Source organism: Rutilus rutilus, assembly GCF_951802725.1.
Source record: "Rutilus rutilus genome assembly, chromosome: 3".
In the NCBI taxonomy this organism is placed as follows: Eukaryota; Metazoa; Chordata; class Actinopteri; order Cypriniformes; family Leuciscidae; genus Rutilus; species Rutilus rutilus.
Window position 1 is genome coordinate 26,905,252 of NC_140211.1, and position 21,347 is coordinate 26,926,598.

Sequence of the window (21,347 nt, forward strand, 5' to 3'; positions counted from 1 at the left end):
AATAAAACAGTAATTTGACCATATTCTGTTAATATTCATGTTACTATAAAAGCAATTACGATGAATGAATGAACCAAAAGAGGAAAGCTCAGATGGGAAGACTCAGGTGAAACTTAAAACCTGCAATCAACTGTGGAGCAGAACTGTACCTACTTATGAGCTTTTTGAGACATGAGGTTACATGTTGTTTTGTGCCTTTAACTTTAAGAATTGTTCTTGTCTTTTTTTCTCCCACTGTTATACTTCCATTTATGAGTGCATGTGAAGGCAGGTTTATTTCTGTCACATGCTTGTTTACACATAAGGGTCTCTTTTACCTTGTAAATAAAATTGCTAGTCTGCTGTACATTTAATTAGTTTAATATTTTGTGTAGGCTAATTTGTTCATTTAGCATTTAACATTTTAACTAGGGATTTTGACTAATGTGGAAAATGTTGGTTTGTCTGATGTTTCACCCAACTGAAATCATAGTTTCAATGTTCGATAAATCAGTTTGATTCTTTATACCATGGTACATGTCCAAAAATGTTTAATATTGTGATACTTTTTGGTGTTGTATGTGTGTAAGTGAGTCTATCTTTGGAAACAGTTAAAATAATAATAATGGTGGTTACATTATAGGGGGCCTCCAGCTAATTAATGGTGGATTTCAGCGGTGACGTGTAACGCAGTCACTCTTACTAGCCACTTTGGCAGGTTTGAATTTTATATAGGCCAGAATAGATATACACAATACCAGCTGCGCTTTCTCGCTCTCTCATAATGATCTCTCTGACACACAAACCTATTTTTTACAGTCTATGACACAAACCTACGGAAGCGTATTGCATTCACTCTGTTTTTCTGAATTAATGAGTTAATTATCTCAGAATTACGAGATAATTTTTCATGAAAAAAAAGGTTTTGCTCTGTTTTTCTGAATTAATGACTTAATTATCTCAAAATTATGAGATAATGTTTTCTTGAAATAAAAATATTTGCTCTGTTTTTCTGAATTAATGACTTAATTATCTCAGAATTCTGAGATAATTAAGTCATTAATTCAGAAAAACAGCAAAAAAAAATTTAATGAAAAATTATCTCATAATTCTGAGATAATTAAGTCATTAATTCAGAAAAACAGAACAAAATATTTTTTTATGAAAAATTATCTCATAATTCTGAGATAATTAAGTCATTAATTCAGAAAAACAGAGCAAATTTTTTTAATGAAAAATTATCTCATAATTCTGAGATAATTAAGTCGTTAATTCAGAAAAACAGAACAAAATATTTTTTTATGAAGAATTATCTCATAATTCTGAGATAATTAAGTCATTAATTCAGAAAAACAGAGCAAATATTTTTATTTCAAGAAAAAATTATCTCAGAATTCTGAGATAATTAAGTCATTAATTCAGAAAAACAGAGCAAAACATTTTTATTCATGAAAAATTATCTCGTAATTCTGAGATAATTAACTCGTTAATTCAGAAAAACATAGCAAAAAAAAAAAATTCATGAAAAATTATCCTGTAATTCTGAGATAATTAACTCGTTAATTCAGAAAAACAGAGTAGATTTTTTTTCCTCAAGTGAATGCAATACGCTTCCGTACAAACCCACCTCCCCTCGCGCACTTGTTTAATTTGCTCCGGATGAATATTGTTGGTGTAACGGCTTAAATTTCAATTTGGGATTGTGCGTATTGCGCGTAATTTTACTAATTCTCATAGATTTTATGCTCACACCTAAATTGTGTTGTTTTTCGCTGCTTATAGTGCTAGCCTTTAAAGGGATACTCCACTTTTTTCGGAAATAAGCTCATTTTACATCTCCCCCAGAGTTAAACAGTTGAGTTTTACCGTTTTAGAATCCATTCAGCCGAACTCCGGGTCTGACGGTACCACTTTTAGCATAGCTTAGCACAGATCATTGATTCTGATGAGTCCAGTAGCATTTCTTTCAAAATGACCAAAGAGTTTCAATATTTTTCCTATTTAAAACTTGACTCTTCTGTAGTTAAACCGTGTACTAAGATCGACGGAAAATGAAAAGTTGCGATTTTCTAAGCCTATATGGCTAGGAACTACTCTCATTCCAGCGTAATAATCAAGGAACTGTGCGGCTGTACCATGGGTGCAGCAGGCGTAATGATATGACGCAGCGCCTGAGATTAGTCCGCAGCTCGGTAACTTCTTCCAACGTGACCGGGACTAAGTTTGTCTAACCTATTAGACCTATTTTCAGGCGCTGCGTCATATCATTACGCCTGCTGCACTCATGGTACAGCCGCACAGTTCCTTGATTATTACGCCGGAATGAGAGTAGTTCCTAGTCATATAGGCTTAGAAAATCGCAACTTTACATTTTCCGTCGATCTTAGTACACGGTTTAACTACAGAAGAGTCAAGTTTTAAATAGGAAAAATATTGAAACTCTTTGGTCATTTTGAAAGAAATGCTACTGGACTCATCAGAATCAGTGATCTGTGCTAAGCTATGCTAAAAGTGGTACCGTCAGACCCGGAGTTCGGCTGAATGGATTCTAAAACGGTAAAACTCAACTGTTTAACTCTGGGGGAGATGTAAAATGAGCATATTTCCGAAAAAAGTGGAGTATCCCTTTAACAGTCCAATACATACACAATAATATCAAATTGCCGGCCTTGTTGAGTATTTATGTAAACACAGTCATTATGTTTTAAGTGTAATGGATCCATGCATCAGGTCTTAAAGTGACAGCAGCCTAAGACCGGCTGCCAAATTATGAGATAATATAAAAAATATCCAAGTGGCACTTTTACCCCCATGGTATCGATGTCATAATTGTGGCCAGTAAAAATGCTGAGTGGATAGTAACTTTCGAAACCCCCTAGTCACAGTGGTCGGTGAGCAAAAAAGTTAATGTCAAGCACTATATGGCACTAAATGGCATGAGACTTGTCTTTCCTACACTTGCTATTCTTCATACTTAATTACAATATATTAAGTATAATTATATATAAAATAAATATTTTATATATATATATATATATATATTTTTTATAATAGGAATTTTATAATAAATCCAAAAGCAAAACACCTGAAAAGAAAAGGGTGTGGAAATGGCTACTGAAGGGACATCAGCAGCTGACTTTGACATATTTATTAGCCTTGGAGTAAAGGTATTTGTAGTTTTTGGTTTCACTTTGAAAATTGATAGATTGATGTGTCGTTGTTTTTTAATAAATAGAAAACCCCCCAAAAAAGAAAAGAAATGATTAATAGATTAAACATTGCCAACCTAGACAAGATGAATACTAGCTCGATAGTTAATGATTTGAAATTACATCAGTATTCAGGGATCGACTTGTAGGATGGCGTAGACTAAATTGTTCATGCTTACCCTAGTATACCAAAATATTAAATATCAATCCCTCACTGGGGCCTCTAATATGGAAATCCTAGAATCGCCTCTGCATGCATGCTCGCACGTTGAACATCCTCTCGTAATTTATAGACACGCAGTGTGTCTATACCGCAGTACAGATACCTAAAGTAACGACCAATCACATAGCGGCGCCGTGGCTTAGTTGGTTAAAGCGCCTGTCTAGTAAACAGGAGATCCTGGGTTCGAATCCCAGCGGTGCCTTTTGTACCATGCAGGCATTACGCTACATTCAGTTACAAAACGCTGTATAAAACAAGAACATATGCTATAAAACAAAACATTTAAAATGAACTAAAGAAACTGTAAATATATGGCAAAATATTCAAGTCGTGTGTACGTTGCGGAAGCAGAGCAACATATTTTGTATTTTGAAACCAATCTGTGCGCAGAAATATTTGAAATGGCTCTCATATGATATGGTATTGTTCAGCAAGCATGTAAATAAGAAAATGGTGCGCACGCCATGCTTTGCAACGATGCATCCCTCCGTCCACGAGAGTGCAGGCTTTCACTGCCACATACCTCACAGCTGGCGAGTGAGTCTCTCCCAGACAAACCATGAAAACAAACCAAGGCAAATTTCAGGAAAAAATGTCAGTGTACATTATTAGCACACAGCAGAATGTCTTACAAGAGTACCCCTCGGTCGATTCTTAAGACGTTACATTTCAGTTGAAAATGTTGGCGTGTAACGCTTGATCAGCAGCATTTTATCTTGGTGTTGCAGTGTTGTTTCGCATGTGATGCGCTCAGTAGTCTGTGATGGACAGGAGTCCACTGAGCTGCATTGCCGCGATTACTTCACCATGCATCAGGGCTTATTACATAATTGACAATTTGGCACCAAGTACCACTATAGAGGTAGTGGAACGATATTATTACTCGTTCGTATATGATGCAAAGATACGATAGAGATTAGTAAATGTCAAAGGTGTAGCGTTCGCCTCAAGAATCAGTGTGTGTCCTATCCTATGTTGTTCCCCCTGAACCTCCAATCCCGTCTCTCCCCTGAAGGTCTCTCTGCCGTTCCCTCCATACAGCGCAATGAGGAGCCGCTCGAAAACAGGGAGAGACGTCGCTTTTGATGCTCGCGCAAGAAGTTAAATCGACCGTAAGCGTGAAACCGCAATGAGATACGTGGTAAAAAAAATATATCTGGATTTGGATTATGAGGAAATGACTTGAGCTGTGAACAACAAGAAGATGACGGTGACGATGGAGAGAATCGGTTCGATTCGGCTTTACCTTATGAAATGGATTTGTCTGCGTTGGGCTTGGGTTTGTGTGGGTAAGTAGACTTTTTAGGGATTGTGATATAATCACACACACACACACACACACACATATATATATATATAATTGTTATATATTGTATAGAACAAAAGAGTGAGGTGTGCTGTATATTTACATCAGAAGCAGGTCTAATCACTTTTTATTACATTTGACCTTTTTCACCCACGTGTCAGAATGATATTAATATTATTTCACTCCTAAGACCTGATGCAGGTGATTAAAGGTTGGAGTATGGGAATGGCACCGATGACAAAGAAAGGTTAAGCGGCGCGCGCAGGTGTTGCAGCTTTCATACAGGGAAAATCCAGGAGGACAGATCAGCGTTTGGCTTGTTGCCATGACAGTTATAAACAGGGCCTTATCAGTCTGATCTCCTCGAAGACCGACTGGCAGATTGTGAATTGTTTTGACAAATTTGTGTTATTGTGCATGGATAAAAAGCAAATTAAGTTGTTTACGTGCAGTTCTACACACCTTGTTATAACTGACACCACATATCGGTTACCACTTAATTAAAAAAAACAGTTTCAACTCTTTTAAAATGGTTTGCTGCTCTCCCAGTCTGGTCTGTTTGTTAGTTTTAAAGGGGTTTGTGACACTTTTCGGCAGGTCAAACTGAGAGACCATTTAAACCTCCTAAGCACCAGCATCTCCCAGCACCTAAGTCCAACAAACCATCACTGGCTGGCTTGATGTAGAGGAAAAAAAAATATTTTCGAATACTATTATGATCAGATAATCTGATAACATAGTGATGTGACTAGTGCACAGTGATCTTTTCTACTTCCTCAGCATTCTGAGCATCAGTTTTGAGGATACATTATTATGTCCACAACTAGACTAAAGCTAAAGCAACGGTTTCACAGTCTGCCAAGTATTGGGGATCTGATCTCACCCTCAATCTATTCCTAGACAGCACTCTAGGCTTGCTTAAGAAACACATGATTTGTTGATGTCAGCTAAACGCTCAACAAACTATCACAGCTAGAAGAAGAGAGAGAATATGTGAGAAAGAGACATCTGCTTTTACCTAGCAGATCCTCTCATATCAGAGACCGAAGCACAGAAAGAGGACGAATGTGTGTGTTTTGTTGGAGGTGGTGATATCCAGTGAAGGGGTGGTGACAAAAGAGGGTTTGGTTGGGGGTGGGGGTGTGTTGATAGGACCAGTGACACCTAGAGCTCTTCGTCTCACACACACAGACAGACAAAGGGACCTTCTTCTCTCTTTCTTTATCATTCTCATCCACGCACATACAAGCCGTTCTCTTTGACTACAGATATCCTGTAACCAGGCATCTTATTCCTACTAAATGTGTGTATCACTGATATTGACACATTTTCCTTTTAGAGAATGTTCTGTCTGGTAAATGAAGACAGTAAAGATGTTCATCTACTGTAATAGTTTGCAGTAGTTCTTAAAAAAAAAAAAAAAAAAAAACTGTGCCAGTCATCACAATAACAACAAAATGTTCTCATTTATGTGTAGAGGTGATTTGCTAGAATGTCATTTTGGAGGAGTGAAACAAAGCAGAACATTTTCAGCAGCCAAAAGATACAGAAAGAATATAGGTAAGACTGAACTGAGTTCAGGTTATGTGTGCTCTTTGTATCTGGGGATGTAAAAGTATGTCAGTGAGGTGATCATGAGCCTTGAGACTCAACATCTAAAAGTACTCAGAAATGATTTGTGCTGATATTGCAGGGATTCCCCAGATCTCTTTCCTGTTCTCTCACACAAAGAACAGAGCGTTAGCTTCTGCTCTTCTAGCTTTGCCTAAGGCATTCAACCGCCCCTAGACATCATCATATGCAGAGTAAAAACGGTCGTTAGGTGTATGAGAGATGTCCGTTTACCCTGCAGGGTAACGAACAAGTGTTAGGGATGTGCTGCCGTTTATGTTCAGGGATCTTACTGCACACCAAACAAGGGAATTCTATTACTGATAAAAAGTCATGTTCTTGTTTTTATGTTCAGCCCTAAATAAATTAGTATTATTAATAATAATTTATATTTATATATATATATTATATACAATATTTAAAAACCCAGACTGAAAATTCAAGTATTATTATTCTTTTTGACTACTACTGCTACTACTGCTAATAAATTAAATGCAAACATTAAAATGGTTATATAGTAAAAATCTAGTAATCACAAATATTTATCAAGGTTTGTTGAAGACACACAGCTTTCTTGAACCTGCCTTTGATAAACATTTACTTCCTAAATCTTCTTTCTTTACAGATGTTAAACTTATACACGCATAAATAGACACAGTTCTGTACTATCCTTTTTTATTTAAATAGACTTTACAGTGATTCAGCATAGATAAAAGGAGAAAAAGATGATGTATGAGAAAGAAAGAAAAACGGTGTATGGTTATACACTCATTTGCACTTTCTGTTTCTTGCTGTATTCCTTCCTTGTCTTATTGTGTTTCTGTCCAAATGCGTAATCATTAGCACACACTTTCACACACTTCCACACTAAATTGAGTATTGTGTGTCTCTCTCTGATCCTTCTTGAGTGAGTGGATCAAATTCTATACATAAATCATATATACAGGTCAGGTACCTACCATGCACTCAGGAATCCATAAAGGCTGATGTGATGTGCTGATGCCATCTCAATCACAGTGTGACAGCGGTGGTCACACACAAACAATGCCCATGTCTCCTGTGTGTGTTCCTCAGCTGCCTGTGGCGGTAAGGTGGAGTTACACACTGAGAGGAGAGGAGTGATCTACAGCCCATCATGGCCCCTCAACTACCCGGCCGGAGTGAATTGCAGCTGGAATATACAGGGAAGCCGTGGAGATGTGATCACAATAAGGTAGATGCACACAAGCAGACTCTCGCTGTGGTGATTATATGAGCAGTGTCTTGTTTATTCCTATTAACATGATACATTACAAGATTATAGTGCCTGTTCAGCAGCTGTCCTGTTCATGGTATCTTGATATTGGAAATGTTTTGCGAATTAGCATTTCTCCTCTCTGCAAGAAATGCTGTTGTTCATTAACAACAATTTGTCATGACAACTTTCACACTGTTAGGGCCCTTACAGTTTTTTTACAATCACTTTGTTACTATTTTCAGATTTCACAACTCTAGACACAAAACTCACAACCAATGATCAAAATCAAAACCCTTTTCTCAATTGCTTGGATACAATACACATAAAACTTAGATCATTTGTTCATTCAACAAAAATCACCTGTTCAATATGACGCAACTTAACATCAAAGTACTACTATTTCAAAAGGCAATTCACACATTACATTTCAAATGAGTGTCTATTCATTTCCTTACAAATGAAGAACCTGTGGCCAAATCCCCAACACAGAGTTGATGACAATGTAGAAGTACAGTAATCACTCCTGTTTTGTTTCTTACAGTACAAGCAAGCAAGTTGAGCAACACTGCATTTGATGTTTTACAGTACTGTCTTTTCTATTTCATAGCTAATTATTTCTGCTTTGATTCAAATAAACCTATGTTGTGATTGTACTGTAGTGTTTTGCGTCAATATATTACAAACTTTGTTCAATTATTCCACTGTGTCTGTAGTATTCTCTCTACTACTGCGGTACTTTTACAGAGATGTATTTACTGTACATGTAGTACCATAATGAAACCTGTATCACCTATTTTGTTCTACAATATTTAATGATTGTACGAACAATGACACAGTGAAACTATCGGTTGCTTGTGTGTGGGTGATCTATAATTATGTTTCAATGGTATTTCACAGTAAATTTGTTTTTTGAACCAATGATCGTGCAAGTGCAAGATTTCTTTAAAGATGTGAATGCACAATGCAGTGTTTTGAACATTAGCCAGCCTGTGTTACAAGTGATAAAGTTTTGTGTCTAGAGTTTTGAAAAATGACATCAAGGTTCTGAAAATAGTAGCAAAGTGATTGTAAAAAAAACTGTAACCGCTTTTACTAGTCAGTTGAATGTATGATATTTCCAGACCAAAAACAATGCAAGGTTTCTTTCAAACTAATTAACTGTTTTGTGCAATTCAGTGTTTATGAGCCTGTTTGCAAGTGCGCAGCATGTATATTGGTCTGTGTAGTCTTCCGTTTGAAAGCGCCTAGACTGCTGTATTGCTTGAGCTGACTGCAGGGATTTTATAATGTACTTTTTCTCGCCTCTCATACCACTGCTGTGAGTGTGTGTGTGTTTGGGCTTTGACTCTGCTTTAATGTAATGATTTTATCTAAAAGCATGACATCATCCCCCAATTCTCCTCAGAGATCTGTTCTTGGAGGAAACCCTAAGGTGGAAAAGGATAGTAGTTCTGATCATTTCTTTTAATCCATTCTGGCTAATTACTCATTGTCTAAAAGCTGAGTAGAGGTACTTATGCTATCAAACAGATTTCTCACATTGCCTCAGACAGACTGGCATATAGAAAATCTGAACCCATCTAAAACTAAGATGAGATGGAGAATTGGAATTAAAGGGATAGTTCACTTTGAAATTAATTTTTGATATGTTTTAGCTTACCTCAAGGGCATCCAAGATGTAGGTGTCTTTGTTTCCGCAGTAGTTTCAATTTTGATATTTTTAGGTCAAACCGTTCTTGTCTGTCAGTCATATAATGCAGGTCGATGGTCACTGGCTCAAAACACAAGCACAGAGTCCAAATTAAAACAATTCCCCACGTCCAAATGAAACAATTCCCCATCATAAGTACACATTGATGGCCTAAGACACGAAACGAGAGCAGTTTGTGTGAGAAAACGAACAGTATTTATCGTTGTTATCTCTTGAAAACAGCACACGTCCAAATGATCTGACGGTGCGGGCGGGTATAGATATATACATAGATGTCACCTTGGCTAAGGTTTCGTTCCAATGAACTGCAGTAGCGAAGGCGACATTGCGACAAAGGCCGCCAGCGGGCGGGTATAGAGCTGGTAAGTCCCGCCCCTTCCGTAAAACCCCGCTGGACCTCAAAGTTGAAAAACCGTCAATGCAAGTGAATGGGAGAAAATAATTTTTTTCTGGTCCCGTTTGAATTGTGCCATGAATGTGAACATATGTTGTCTGTGAATTTTTTATATAATCTTTCATGTTACAAGTTTGACAGTATATGGTATGATTCGTCGGCTAGCAGTTGTGGAAAAGACATAAAGAGAAAGACTACATGTCGCCTATGTGACGTCACCCCATAAAGTTGACTTACTCGTGGTTTTCGCCAACCTCAACGATTTTGTCCTCTCCCTGAAAGAAGGCGGTGAAGTGCACCAAAGACACAGTCATGTTTAGCGGGATCCGTGAGCTAGAGCCGTGTGCTAGTGGTGGTGACGTTTCAAACGCGTCGGAAGCAGCGAAGAGTTGTAGTCCACAAAGTGCTCTCACACAAAGTCTAACCGTATCAAACTTCTACCCGCTAAATTGTAGCATTCTTTACACGAAAAGTTCTATAAAAAATTCACAGACAACATATGTTCGCATTCATGGCAAAATTCAAACGGGACCAGAAAATAATTATTTTCTCCCATTCACTTGCATTGACGGTTTTTCAACTTTGAGGTCCAGGGGGATTAGCGGAAGGGGCGGGACTTACCAGCTCTATAGATATATACACTAGATGTCTCTTGGCTACGGTTTCGTTCCAATGAACTGCAGTAGCCAAGGCGACATCTATGTATATATCTATACCCGCCCGCGCCGTCAGATCATTTGGACGTGTGCTGTTTTCAAGAGATAACAACGATATACTGTTCGTTTTCTCACACAAACCGCTCGTTTCGTGTCTTAGGCCATCAATGTGTACTTATGATGGGGAATTGTTTCATTTGGACGATGGGGAATTGTTTTAATTTGGACTCTGTGCTTGTGTTTTGAGCCAGTGACCATAGACCTGCATTATATGACTGACAGACAAGAACGGTTTGACCTAAAAATATCAAAATTGAAACTACTGCGGAAACAAAGACACCTACATCTTGGATGCCCTTGAGGTAAGCTAAAACATATCAAAAATTAATTTCAAAGTGAACTATCCCTTTAATGATTTCTTTCACTGATCTAGTTGACTTTTGACAGTTGATTGCTGACATTTTCTGTAGTACCAGGCAGCGTAAAGAAGTAGTGTTGTTATATATTAATTTTTTTTTTTTTTTTTTTTTAAGTATCTAATAATTTATTTGTATTTTAATGTACATTTAATTATTGCTGGAAAGGAAACTGATGGTATTCAGAGATTTTTTTTTTTATTATAATTTTCAACTATTTCAACTTTCAACTAAGTCATTGTTGCAATTTCGACAAAGCCTCTTCTGCGTCAGCCAGACAAACATCAGCAGTTTTCACAAACTGAACATTCAGAAAACTAAACATTTAAGTTTGTGGGGGATAAAAACACTTGTTTATGATCACCAAATATAAGACACTGCAGCACTAGTGAAGTGATGGTTCTGCCAACTGTCAAAACTCTCAGGCACTGGCCCCAGGTCATAAGGTCATCCTTATTGTTGAGTCCTGTCTGAAATATTCAGAGGCTTTGCATAATGTGTATGTGTGTGTGCATTTGATTGACAGCCAGAGGAGGTTTGAACTACTGCTGGGACAACAGAACATTAGATCAGGCTGAGATTTGATTGCAATGATAGTGCAGTTCAGTAATGTATATCATATAAATTAAAAAAGATGAAACTGATTTACTCTTCTGCAGACTGCAGGTTTGCATTTGATCTGTTATGCTAAAATCTCTTCAGTGACATGTTTTGTCACTCAAATGGTCATGAAACATCTTCAGATTATTGTAAAACAGTAGAGGAGACTTGGAGAGTCTTGGAGGATTTGGAGAGAGTGTGCAGGAGAAAGAGAACAGGGCCATAGATGTGTAACATTGTCAAGTTAGTGGCTGCAAAAGGCCCATTCTTCTGTAATGGTACTGGATGATGATTTTATCTCTCACTCCCACACACCTCATAATAAAATCATATGATTTTTCATAAATAATTTGATCTTTAAAAATAGTTTAATATATTATACAATATATAAAACAAATGTGATGGGGACATGCTGCAAAGTAAGATTGACCCATTTATTGTGAAAAAGGTTAAAAAATATTATTCAAAGAGAAGAAAACAAATCACTGCTATGCATTGATACTGTAAAAGCTGTTTTGTATTTTTAGAACATTAATTTGACATTTTCTGTAAATATTTTTAGCAACTCATTTATTGTGGCTCTCATACTTCTTTTGATGATATTGTTCTGGAAGTGTTCTTGTACATTATTGTACAGTGGAAGTATGCAATTCCATCGCATACATTAAGCACCATGTGTTTACCGTGTCCAGTTTTCACAGCTTTGATGTGGAGGACACGGGGGACTGCAGGGGGGACTGGCTGCTGCTCGGCCCCACGTGGAAAGCTGAGTATCGGTTCTGTGGCTCAGTTCTTCCTCCTCCCTTCATCTCCTCCAGAGGACGAGTCTGGGTCTATTTCCACTCTCAGGCCAACAGCTCCGGACAGGCACAGGGCTTCAGACTGTCTTATATACGAGGTGAGTGAGCTTAGAGTGTGCATATGTTCCATTAGAGCCTATTCAAAGAATAATTCACTCAAACATCTCAACATTTACTTAATCATTATGGTCCAAACCCATATAACTGTTTTTCTTCTATGAAACATAAACAGAGCATGAAAGAAAAATTTGTATATATATAAAGGTGTGTTATACAATAAAAGTAGTTAATGCAACTCGTGCCCTATATTCAAATCTGGTGTCATGTTATTAGTTATTGTGTGTCTTGTGACCAATTGACATTTGGCAAGTTTTGATGCATGTGTTTGCATGTCTGCATTCAAAACTTCCCAAAAGTCAACAGTTTGGGGGCGCTACGATTTTTTTCATGCAACTGATCAAAAATACAGTAAAAATATTATTACAGTATAAATAACTGCTTTATATTGTAATATATTTTAAAATGTAATTTATTCCTTTGATGGCAAAGCTCATTTTCAGCATCATTACTCCAGTCTCCAGTGTCACATGATCCTTCAGAAATCATTCTAATATGCTGATTTGTTGCTCAAGAAATGCTTAATATGTTTGTGAAAACCATGACATTTTTTCTTAATTCTTTTTCTTCGATGAATTGAATACAAGTTGTATTTGAAACAGAAATGTAACGTATTGCAAATGTATGTAAATGTAATGTAAAAGGTAAGAGAATTTGTAATGTAACATTTATATATGTCTTTACTGTTTTAATGCATCCTTGCTTAAAAAAAACAAAAAACCTTACTGAACACTAATCCTTAGAGAAGTTGTGTGCATTATTCAAATGCAAACAAAATGTTTCGTTTTTTTGTGTGTGAACTAATACTTTAAATCTTCAAACCGTGTTCAGAAGAAGTGGTGATGCCATATTGTCCTCTTGTGTTCTAGGGTTTAATACAAAATGATTTGCCATAGTTTTATTATACTTTATTCATTTTCTTTTGAGTTTGAAATATTTCATCAAATTTAGTTCCCTTCCTGCGTTAGAAAGCAGCTAAATCACGAAGCCTCTTTCCGCCGCATATAGATTTACCGTAAGCACAGATTGACCAGGCAAATGCAGGCTTAGCAGATCAATAGTGTATGGCCATAGAGCTGTGATAAACGCTAATGTTACATAATGTACTATGAGAATTGATGTGCATATTTGGATAGCACTACTTTCAGTGCGTTTTAGATAGATCTCCACTGTTGATTAGATCTAATATGTAGCTAATGAAGATGAAGGAGATAATGGGCTGTCATTACTCAACTCCACAGGGCATGTGTGCATGTCATTGAGTGAGTGAGTGTGTGGGGGGGTGAAATGCTGTGTTTGTGCATTTTCCTTAGAGGTGCAGTTCAATCAATAATACTGAACGGCTGTGTTTGTTAAGCTGTCACCAGGCAAACACCATCTGCAGAGTGGGTAGATTTGATTGGCTTTTTTGAACAGTGTCAGTGTTTACGTGTGCAAAATACTCAAATCTCTTCTTCTCTCTTGTCTGTTTTTTTCTCGTTAGGTCGACTGGGTCAGAGTAGTTGTGAGAACGATGAATATTTATGCGGAAACGGTAAGTGCGTTCCACGTTCCTGGCGCTGTAATGGATTGGATGAGTGCGGAGACAATACAGATGAAAGGATCTGTACCGCCCCACCCACATCCGCCAGGGTGAGTCTGTGTCCGCCAGGCACCTTGCAGTGCTCTGATATCCAATCTACCCGCTGTCTGCCGGTGTCTCTGCGCTGTAACGGAGCCCGGGACTGCCCTGACGGATCTGACGAGTCCCACTGCCCCGACACGTCCTGTGGAAAACGCTTAGTCAACTTCTACGGGACGTTTGCCTCACCTGATTTTTTCCGTCCAAACAGGAGCAGCGGCACAGATCTTCACTGCACGTGGTTCCTGGACACACAAGTATGATTCTTATTTTGAGTTGCCTTTCTGCAAAATTTGTCTTTATGACATTGAATGATTGCAATTATGAAGTTTTTTTTATTTTAGGGTTTATTTTTTTCTTTGTGTACATGGGTAACTTATGTATTTCTGCTTTTCCATAAGCACCACCTACTGTGAGAGAGTGATTTTGCATTTTCATTCAAGCCGTTTTTGTTCAGACCAGGAGCATACATAATCATGTGGTTCATCATTTTATAAAACTTTGTCAAAACATTTATTATTTAAACTGTAAAAATGTCATTTTACATTTAAGGAAATTATCATAGGCATTGGTGTTGTTTCAAAACAATGTTGCTACCCAAACAACATGTAGTTCTAATTCTAATATCATACTTTTCTGCTGATTTCAAGAAATATATGTAAGAAAAATTCCCCCAGTCACTTTGTTTGCCAGTCTGGAATTTGCAAGTATTATCAAATCACTTACGGTGTTCCTCGTGACTGTGTTTGCTTCAGGACCCAAAGCCGCTGGTGCTGCAGGTGGACCTACAGCTGGGTGTGGGAGACTCTGTGCGTGTTTACGATGGTTTGGGAGAGCGTGCAGAACGCCTTCTGCAGAGTCTCTCTCACCATAATAACCACAGACGAGCTCTGCTGGAGTCTTCCCAGGGACAGATGAGCGTCTTCTACCACGCTAAACCACACAGCCCTGGACATGGATTCAATGCCACCTACCAGGTCTCTTATTCCCTGTGATGCTAATGACCATTTGTATGCTTCCTGCTGATAAATTATGCTCTCCATTTTTCATTGGCATTGTCTGTGTTGTTGGAATACTTTGCATCAGTACAGTGTAGAATTGTCTGGTCTTTCTGTGCTTGCTTGCATCTGTATGGTCTTAGCCTCACACCACAGTCCGACAGGGGGAGGGTGTTGTGAGGTTTTGAGCCAGCTTCTTCTTCAGCTCCGACTTCGCGTGCAGCCGTGCACGAGCACAAAACCTCACAACACCCTCCCCCTGTCGGTGATTGGTTGGAACACTATTTGTTTTGGTTTTGAGTGGTTGGTGAAACCAATTGTTTTTGTGTGCAGATCTCAGAGCCTAGGCTGCCTACAGAGACGCTGTTTCTGACGGCATGCTTATGGGGCGGGCAGCTAGCGGATCGTTAGGAAAGATTAGATGAATGTGATTAAAAAAAAATGTGGGCCTGAAATCACTGATACAACCTTTAATGTTTTGATCTAATGAATGCAGCCTTGTGGTGAGCATAAGAGACTTCTTTCAAAAACATTTCACTATCAACCCCAAATATAATCAGTTGGGTGAAATTTAAGTGGTTGGGTGAAATTTGGCAGGAAATTTGAGGTTTACATGATTAGTTCTTGTATTGCAGAAACACAACTGACAAAAAAAACAACTCCACAAGTAACCTGCTTTTAAATGTTTTAACCACAAATGGCGATAGAGAGGCCAACGTTCCACAATGCAGCTTTAACTAGATATCCATAAGCAAACCTGTGAAATAATTTGTGCTTACTACAGTTCATGACACTGTGACACTAATGGTGTTTAACCTCCACCCCTCTCTCTGCAGGTTAAGGGATACTGCTTTCCAGGTGAGCATCCATGTGGCACAGACGAGGGCTGTTACTCTGAGCTGCAGCGCTGTGATGGCTACTGGCATTGTCCTGGGGGGCGAGATGAGGAGGACTGCCCCTTGTGCCAGCCAGGAGAGTATCCCTGCGAGGGTGGCAGTGGGGCGTGTTACTCGGCTTCTGAGAGGTGTAACAACCAGAAGAAATGCCCCGACGGCTCGGATGAGAAAAACTGTTTTGACTGCCAGCCTGGAAACTTCCACTGCGGAACCAACCTGTGCATCTTTGAGACGTGGCGGTGCGACGGGCAAGAGGACTGTCTCGACGGCAGTGATGAAAGAGACTGTCTGGCGTCTGTGCCCAGGAAGGTGATCACAGCGGCTCTGATTGGCAGCTTGGTCTGCGGGCTGCTGCTGGTCATTGCACTGGGTTGTGCCTTTAAACTCTATTCGCTCAGGACAAGAGAGTACAGGTGAGGTCATTTCCATCTGTTTCCTGTCTGCATTTAAACTCACAGCAAAATAAGTCAGGAACTGTATAGTGATTCCTGGATTTTTTTTTTTTTTTTATCTGTATTTTTCTCTTAATAAAACAAGATCTATCTATTTGATAATAAAAATTATGTAAGATAATACTTTCTATTTTTATTTATTTTTCTTAACCCATTTCTTTTTCTGACAAAATTTTGCTTAAATATATTTAAATATATATGTTTTTGAAAGAACTCACCTAGGCTGCATTTATTTGACCAAAATACAGTAAAAACAGTCATATTGTGAAATATTATTACAATTCAAAATATTTTTATTTAATTTATTTCTGTAATGGCAAAGCTGAATTTTCAGCATCATTACTCCAGTCTTCAGTGTCACATGATCCTTCAGAAATCATTCTAACTTTTCTGCTCAAGAAACATTTCTTCTTATTATCAATGTTGAAAACAGTAGGTGCTACTTAATATTTATGTGGAAATGATCATATATATTTTCAGAATTCTTTGATGAATAGAAAGAACAGCATTTATTTGAAACAAAATACTTGTAAAAATCTTTTCTGTCACTTTTCCTTTAACTTTTCCTGTCTCCTTGCTGAATAAAAGTATTCTTATTTATAAATATGACTTTATTTAAAAAAACCTTACTAACCTCAAACTATTGAATGTTTGTGTATATTTAAAAAAACGAGCTAACATCTTAATATCTCTTGTCTTTTTCTAATGATGTTTAGAAATGAAAAAGAAAAAAAACATTGGAAAATGTCAAGAACGTCAATCTTTATTCTTTCTTTTCTTTTAATTGGTAATGTTCCTTATTTTGTGCTAAATGGAATCACACTGTAGTTCAGTTCATTTTGTTAATTCTCCTAGTTAGACACACACATAATCTGTGAGAAACAGAAAGTCCTTTAATCGTAAAACCTTTTGCTGAAAGTTAGAAAAGCTGATCCCAATGAGAGAAAGAAAGAAAACATGAAATGAAGGATGACTCTCTTGTTTCACTTTAAACAAAACAAAGTGACGCTGCATCTCCAGCAACAGCCCATTTGTTGCTTTGGGGGGTGATGCTCTGTTTTCCTCTAGTTAGCCTTGTAAAGACACAGCAGCACCCAAAATACCTGCACTTCATCAAACTGTCAAAGTACCGCTGGTTAACAGCGCCTGGAGATTCTAGAGAGATACCCTGCCTGCATGTGTTCAGTAGATTCCCTTTTTAAAAGCCTTTGTATGTTCCTCTTTCTCAATAGAGCTTTTGAAACCCAGATGACCCGACTAGAGGCGGAGTTTGTTCAGAGGGAGGCTCCGCCCTCCTATGGTCAACTGATAGCTCAAGGTCTCATACCTCCCGTGGATGACTTTCCAGTCTACAATCCCACACAGGTGTGTGAATTTGAATTGAAGTAGTATACATGATTGCAATTCAAATTTGAGTTAACTGAACTTAACTGAAATTAGTGTAATTTTTAACTAGAAAAGGATGACAAAGTTTGAATAATGGCTTGACAATGTCTTGTCTGAAAGTTTAAAAAGATTTGCAGATTGGTTTATTTGAAAAACAAATTTGTATTTAATTTATTTCCTTATTTCCTCTTTATATTGAATACAATTTTAGACCTAAAATGAAAAAATGCTTAATTTCTCAGAATGACTTTACCTGTTTGTCTGAATTGTAATTCAGTGAATTCTACTTCCTTTGTGCCAGTTCAGTTAAGATTCCACAAAGACACTAAGCAAACAAATATGGCAAACAATATGATAAAAATGACAAACAATTTCCATGTTTTCCTCATTAAATTACTTTTTATTTATTGTCTGATTCTTTCTCCATGATAAAATTGTTCTCAACTGAAAAGCTATATGACATTTTTATATTTTTAGCTCTACAAATTAACAACAAAGGCTTAAGATAAGATGCGTAAGAAATTAGTTCTACTCACACTAGAGTATTTAAGAACAAATGTCTTGAAATAAAACGTCTTGAGCTGTGGTTAGCGCTATTTTTCAATTATTCAGCGGTCTGTCGGCAAGTACGGGAGTTTGCATCATGTGATTAAACAGGCGAACGCTGTCTCCATAGTAACTGTAGAGAGTCCAACTGAATGACTGACAGTTGTTTGATAGAGTCTGTTTCTCTATTCTCTCAGGCGTCTGTCTTGCAGAATCTCCGTTCGGCTATGCGGAGACAGATTCGCCGTCACTCCTCTCGTCGTTCCTCGTCACGGCGGCGTCTTGGTCGTCTGTGGAATCGCCTGTTCCATCGTGGCTCTCGGTTACGGGGTCAGATCCCTCTCCTAACGCCTCCGGGTCACGCGCACACAAACGCACACCCCGATCTGAGCCTCCACAGCTACAACACAGTGGACGATGGCGGCGAGGAGTCGCGAGAGAGTGCGGGACAGACTCCGCCGTCCTGTTCGACGGTGGCGCTGGGATTGGCGCTGCAGGCTCACACTGAGGCCCTCTGCCTACCTGACAGAGAGTCTCCGGCCTCTCCTCTCTCTCTGCCCTCGCCCAGCTCGCCCCGCTCCACCTCTGACACCCTGGAGGACGAAGATGATGAAGATGACAGATGTTCAGAGGGGATGAGAGCGAGATCCAAACAGGGCATTTCGCCAAAACAAAAAGATGCCGATAGTCCCCCTAGACCCCCAGATAGTCCCAAACGCAGAACGAGCCGGTCGAGATCCTCCAGACGGCTGGTGCAGGAACTGGCTGCAGAGCTCAGAGGAGTCTCTCTCCTACGCTACACCTCTGTGGGCATCTCGCCGCTTTCTTCCCCCGAGTCACCCACGTCCTCCAGCGGTCAGTCTGAGGAGCAGAGGAGCTTTCCTGCATTCAGAAAACCACACACAGACTCGCTCACAGGTGCTCATGGACACTCCAGGAAATCATCAGGAACGGAAGATGTTCCTGGTGACTGTGTCAGGCTTTGCAGACTCACAACTAGTGAGGAAGAAGAGGATGAGATTCTGTTAGTGCACTGAGAAGCCTTTATCAGCCTCCCTATTCTGATTTTGTGCCAACACAGTGAGCCTTACCAGGTTCAACCAACAGCCTTCCATCCAGAGTCATAAAGTACGTTTACATGCCCAGTAATAATGAAGCTTTTTGCATAGTCGAGCTACAGACTTCATCTGACTGTATATATAACACAATTTGAATGCAAATATTTGAAGGATTAAAGACATGTTGAGCGTCACTTCTGTTTTTTGGAAAATGTCACAAGGTCAATTGCAGTCTGAATAGCGTGTATACATGCTGGACAAAGCCGAAATACAGTCACGCCTGGGTCTGTTAGTCTGACTTTGCACAAAAACAGACTGGTATTATTTCAGTCAGGCTAAAGCGTTTACATGACATTTGAAAAAGACAAAGTATTGCTTTAGTTGGACTGAAATTGAAGTGCATGTAAACATACAGTATCGTTCAAAAGTTTGGGGTCGGTTAGAATTTGTTTGTTTTTTAAAGAAATGTATATTTTATTCAGCAAGGATGCATTACATTGATCAAAAGTGACAATAAAGACTTTTACATTGTTACAAAAATTTCAAATAAATGCTGTTCTAGAATTTAATGAAATATTAAGCAGCACAACTGTTTTCAACATTGATAATACGGTAATAATAAGTGTTTCTTGAGCAGCAAATCAGCATATGAATGATTTCTGAATGATCAGAAAATACAGTTTTGCCATCACAGGAATAAAAAAAAAAAATGTAATATATTACAATAGAAAACAGTTATTAAAAATTGTGATGATATTTCACTATTCTATTTCACAATATTACTGATTTACTGTATTTTTGTTCAAATACATGCAGCCTTGGTGAGCAGAAGACACTTCTTTTCAAACATTTTTTAAAAATCGCAGCAACCCCAAACTTTTGAATGGTAGTGTACTTGCAGATTTGGAGCCTTGTAGTTGCAGAATGTTGAACCGGTGAGTCGACCTTAGCTCAGACACCGCAGTTTTTTTCTTTGGTCATACTTGATTAGATGATCTCACAGTTCAGCTCCAGCATTCAGTATGATTGTTCACATGCTAGAAATCACCAAAAAACATCATAAATGTGGCTACAACACTAAAGCACACATATGTGCATAAATACTATCCCTCATGGAATATCATATCAATAACACAGAACTTCATATGCCTGAATCTCTACTTCTCATCAATAACATTCTACTTTGACCTTCAGAAAGTCTGAAAAGACTTCAGAGATCTCCTCTTACCTCCCCAACGCCTTATAAGAGATTCACCGTGTCGCCTACAGATGGTCACAATCCAGCACTATTTTTTCCCCCCATTTTTAGTTTAATTTTTATCTGAAGTAAAAAGTTGTCTCACAATTATGCTTTACACAATCAGATCTGAATGTTTGTTGGTTGTGCTCTACGTTTTATATATACATATATATATATACACACTACCATTCAAAAGTTTGTGGTCAGTGAGGTTTTTTTAATGATTTTGAAAGACATATTTTATGCTCACCAAGGCTGCTGTAAAAACTGTAATTAGTAATGTTTTTTATGCATCCTTGCTAAATAAAAGTAATACTGCCCCCAAACGTTTGAACGGTAGTGTAAGATCTTATACCCTCAAGACTACTGGAGCATTGTGCTGATTTAGCGATAATATATATCATCTTTTAAGGTTTGTTTTGTAATATAATGGCAGGTCCAGCAATGACACGAGTTAATGTTAAGAAGCAGGGGAAGCAGAACTCAGGGATTGTATAATGGTTAATGAGAGAGAGAAGCAGTTAACATGGATTACTTTGTTAAGCTGTAGTCTGAAGTTCTGAAGCCATCAGGACATCACAGAGTCATTGGAAAATGACTCAATATCACATTTGTGTTTGAGCTCACACCAGTTATTTGTCTTTGTTTTTCAATTTCATTTGCATTCATGCATTTAGCACTTGAGGGACTTTTTTGCCAGTGAGATTACGTCGCTGCCTTTTCCATGAATGTATGTCCTTGTTTTTAAATGTAGTGCCACATACACTGGTGTAAGTCATACTTGCTGCTTTAGCACACTTGGTCCTGGTCCAAGCTTGGAAATAAGAACTAATCGAACTAAAAAGCTGGTCCCATCTTTGAAGGGTCAGAATGTTCTCTCTGCTGGCCGAC

General features: G+C 38.2%; 1 protein-coding gene across 1 annotated transcript; it reads left to right on the forward strand.

Moving 5' to 3' along the window:
* Nucleotides 1-3,937: 3,937 nt before the first annotated feature.
* lrp3 (low density lipoprotein receptor-related protein 3) lies at nucleotides 3,938-19,911 on the forward strand. The gene is made up of 8 exons (XM_084405154.1): nucleotides 3,938-4,700; nucleotides 7,403-7,541; nucleotides 12,035-12,240; nucleotides 13,743-14,137; nucleotides 14,636-14,857; nucleotides 15,715-16,187; nucleotides 17,459-17,591; nucleotides 18,356-19,911. Exons 1-8 carry the CDS (start codon nucleotides 4,616-4,618, stop codon nucleotides 19,193-19,195), a joined length of 2,493 nt encoding a protein of 830 aa, XP_084261280.1. The 5' UTR covers nucleotides 3,938-4,615; the 3' UTR covers nucleotides 19,196-19,911.
* Nucleotides 19,912-21,347: the final 1,436 nt, after the last annotated feature.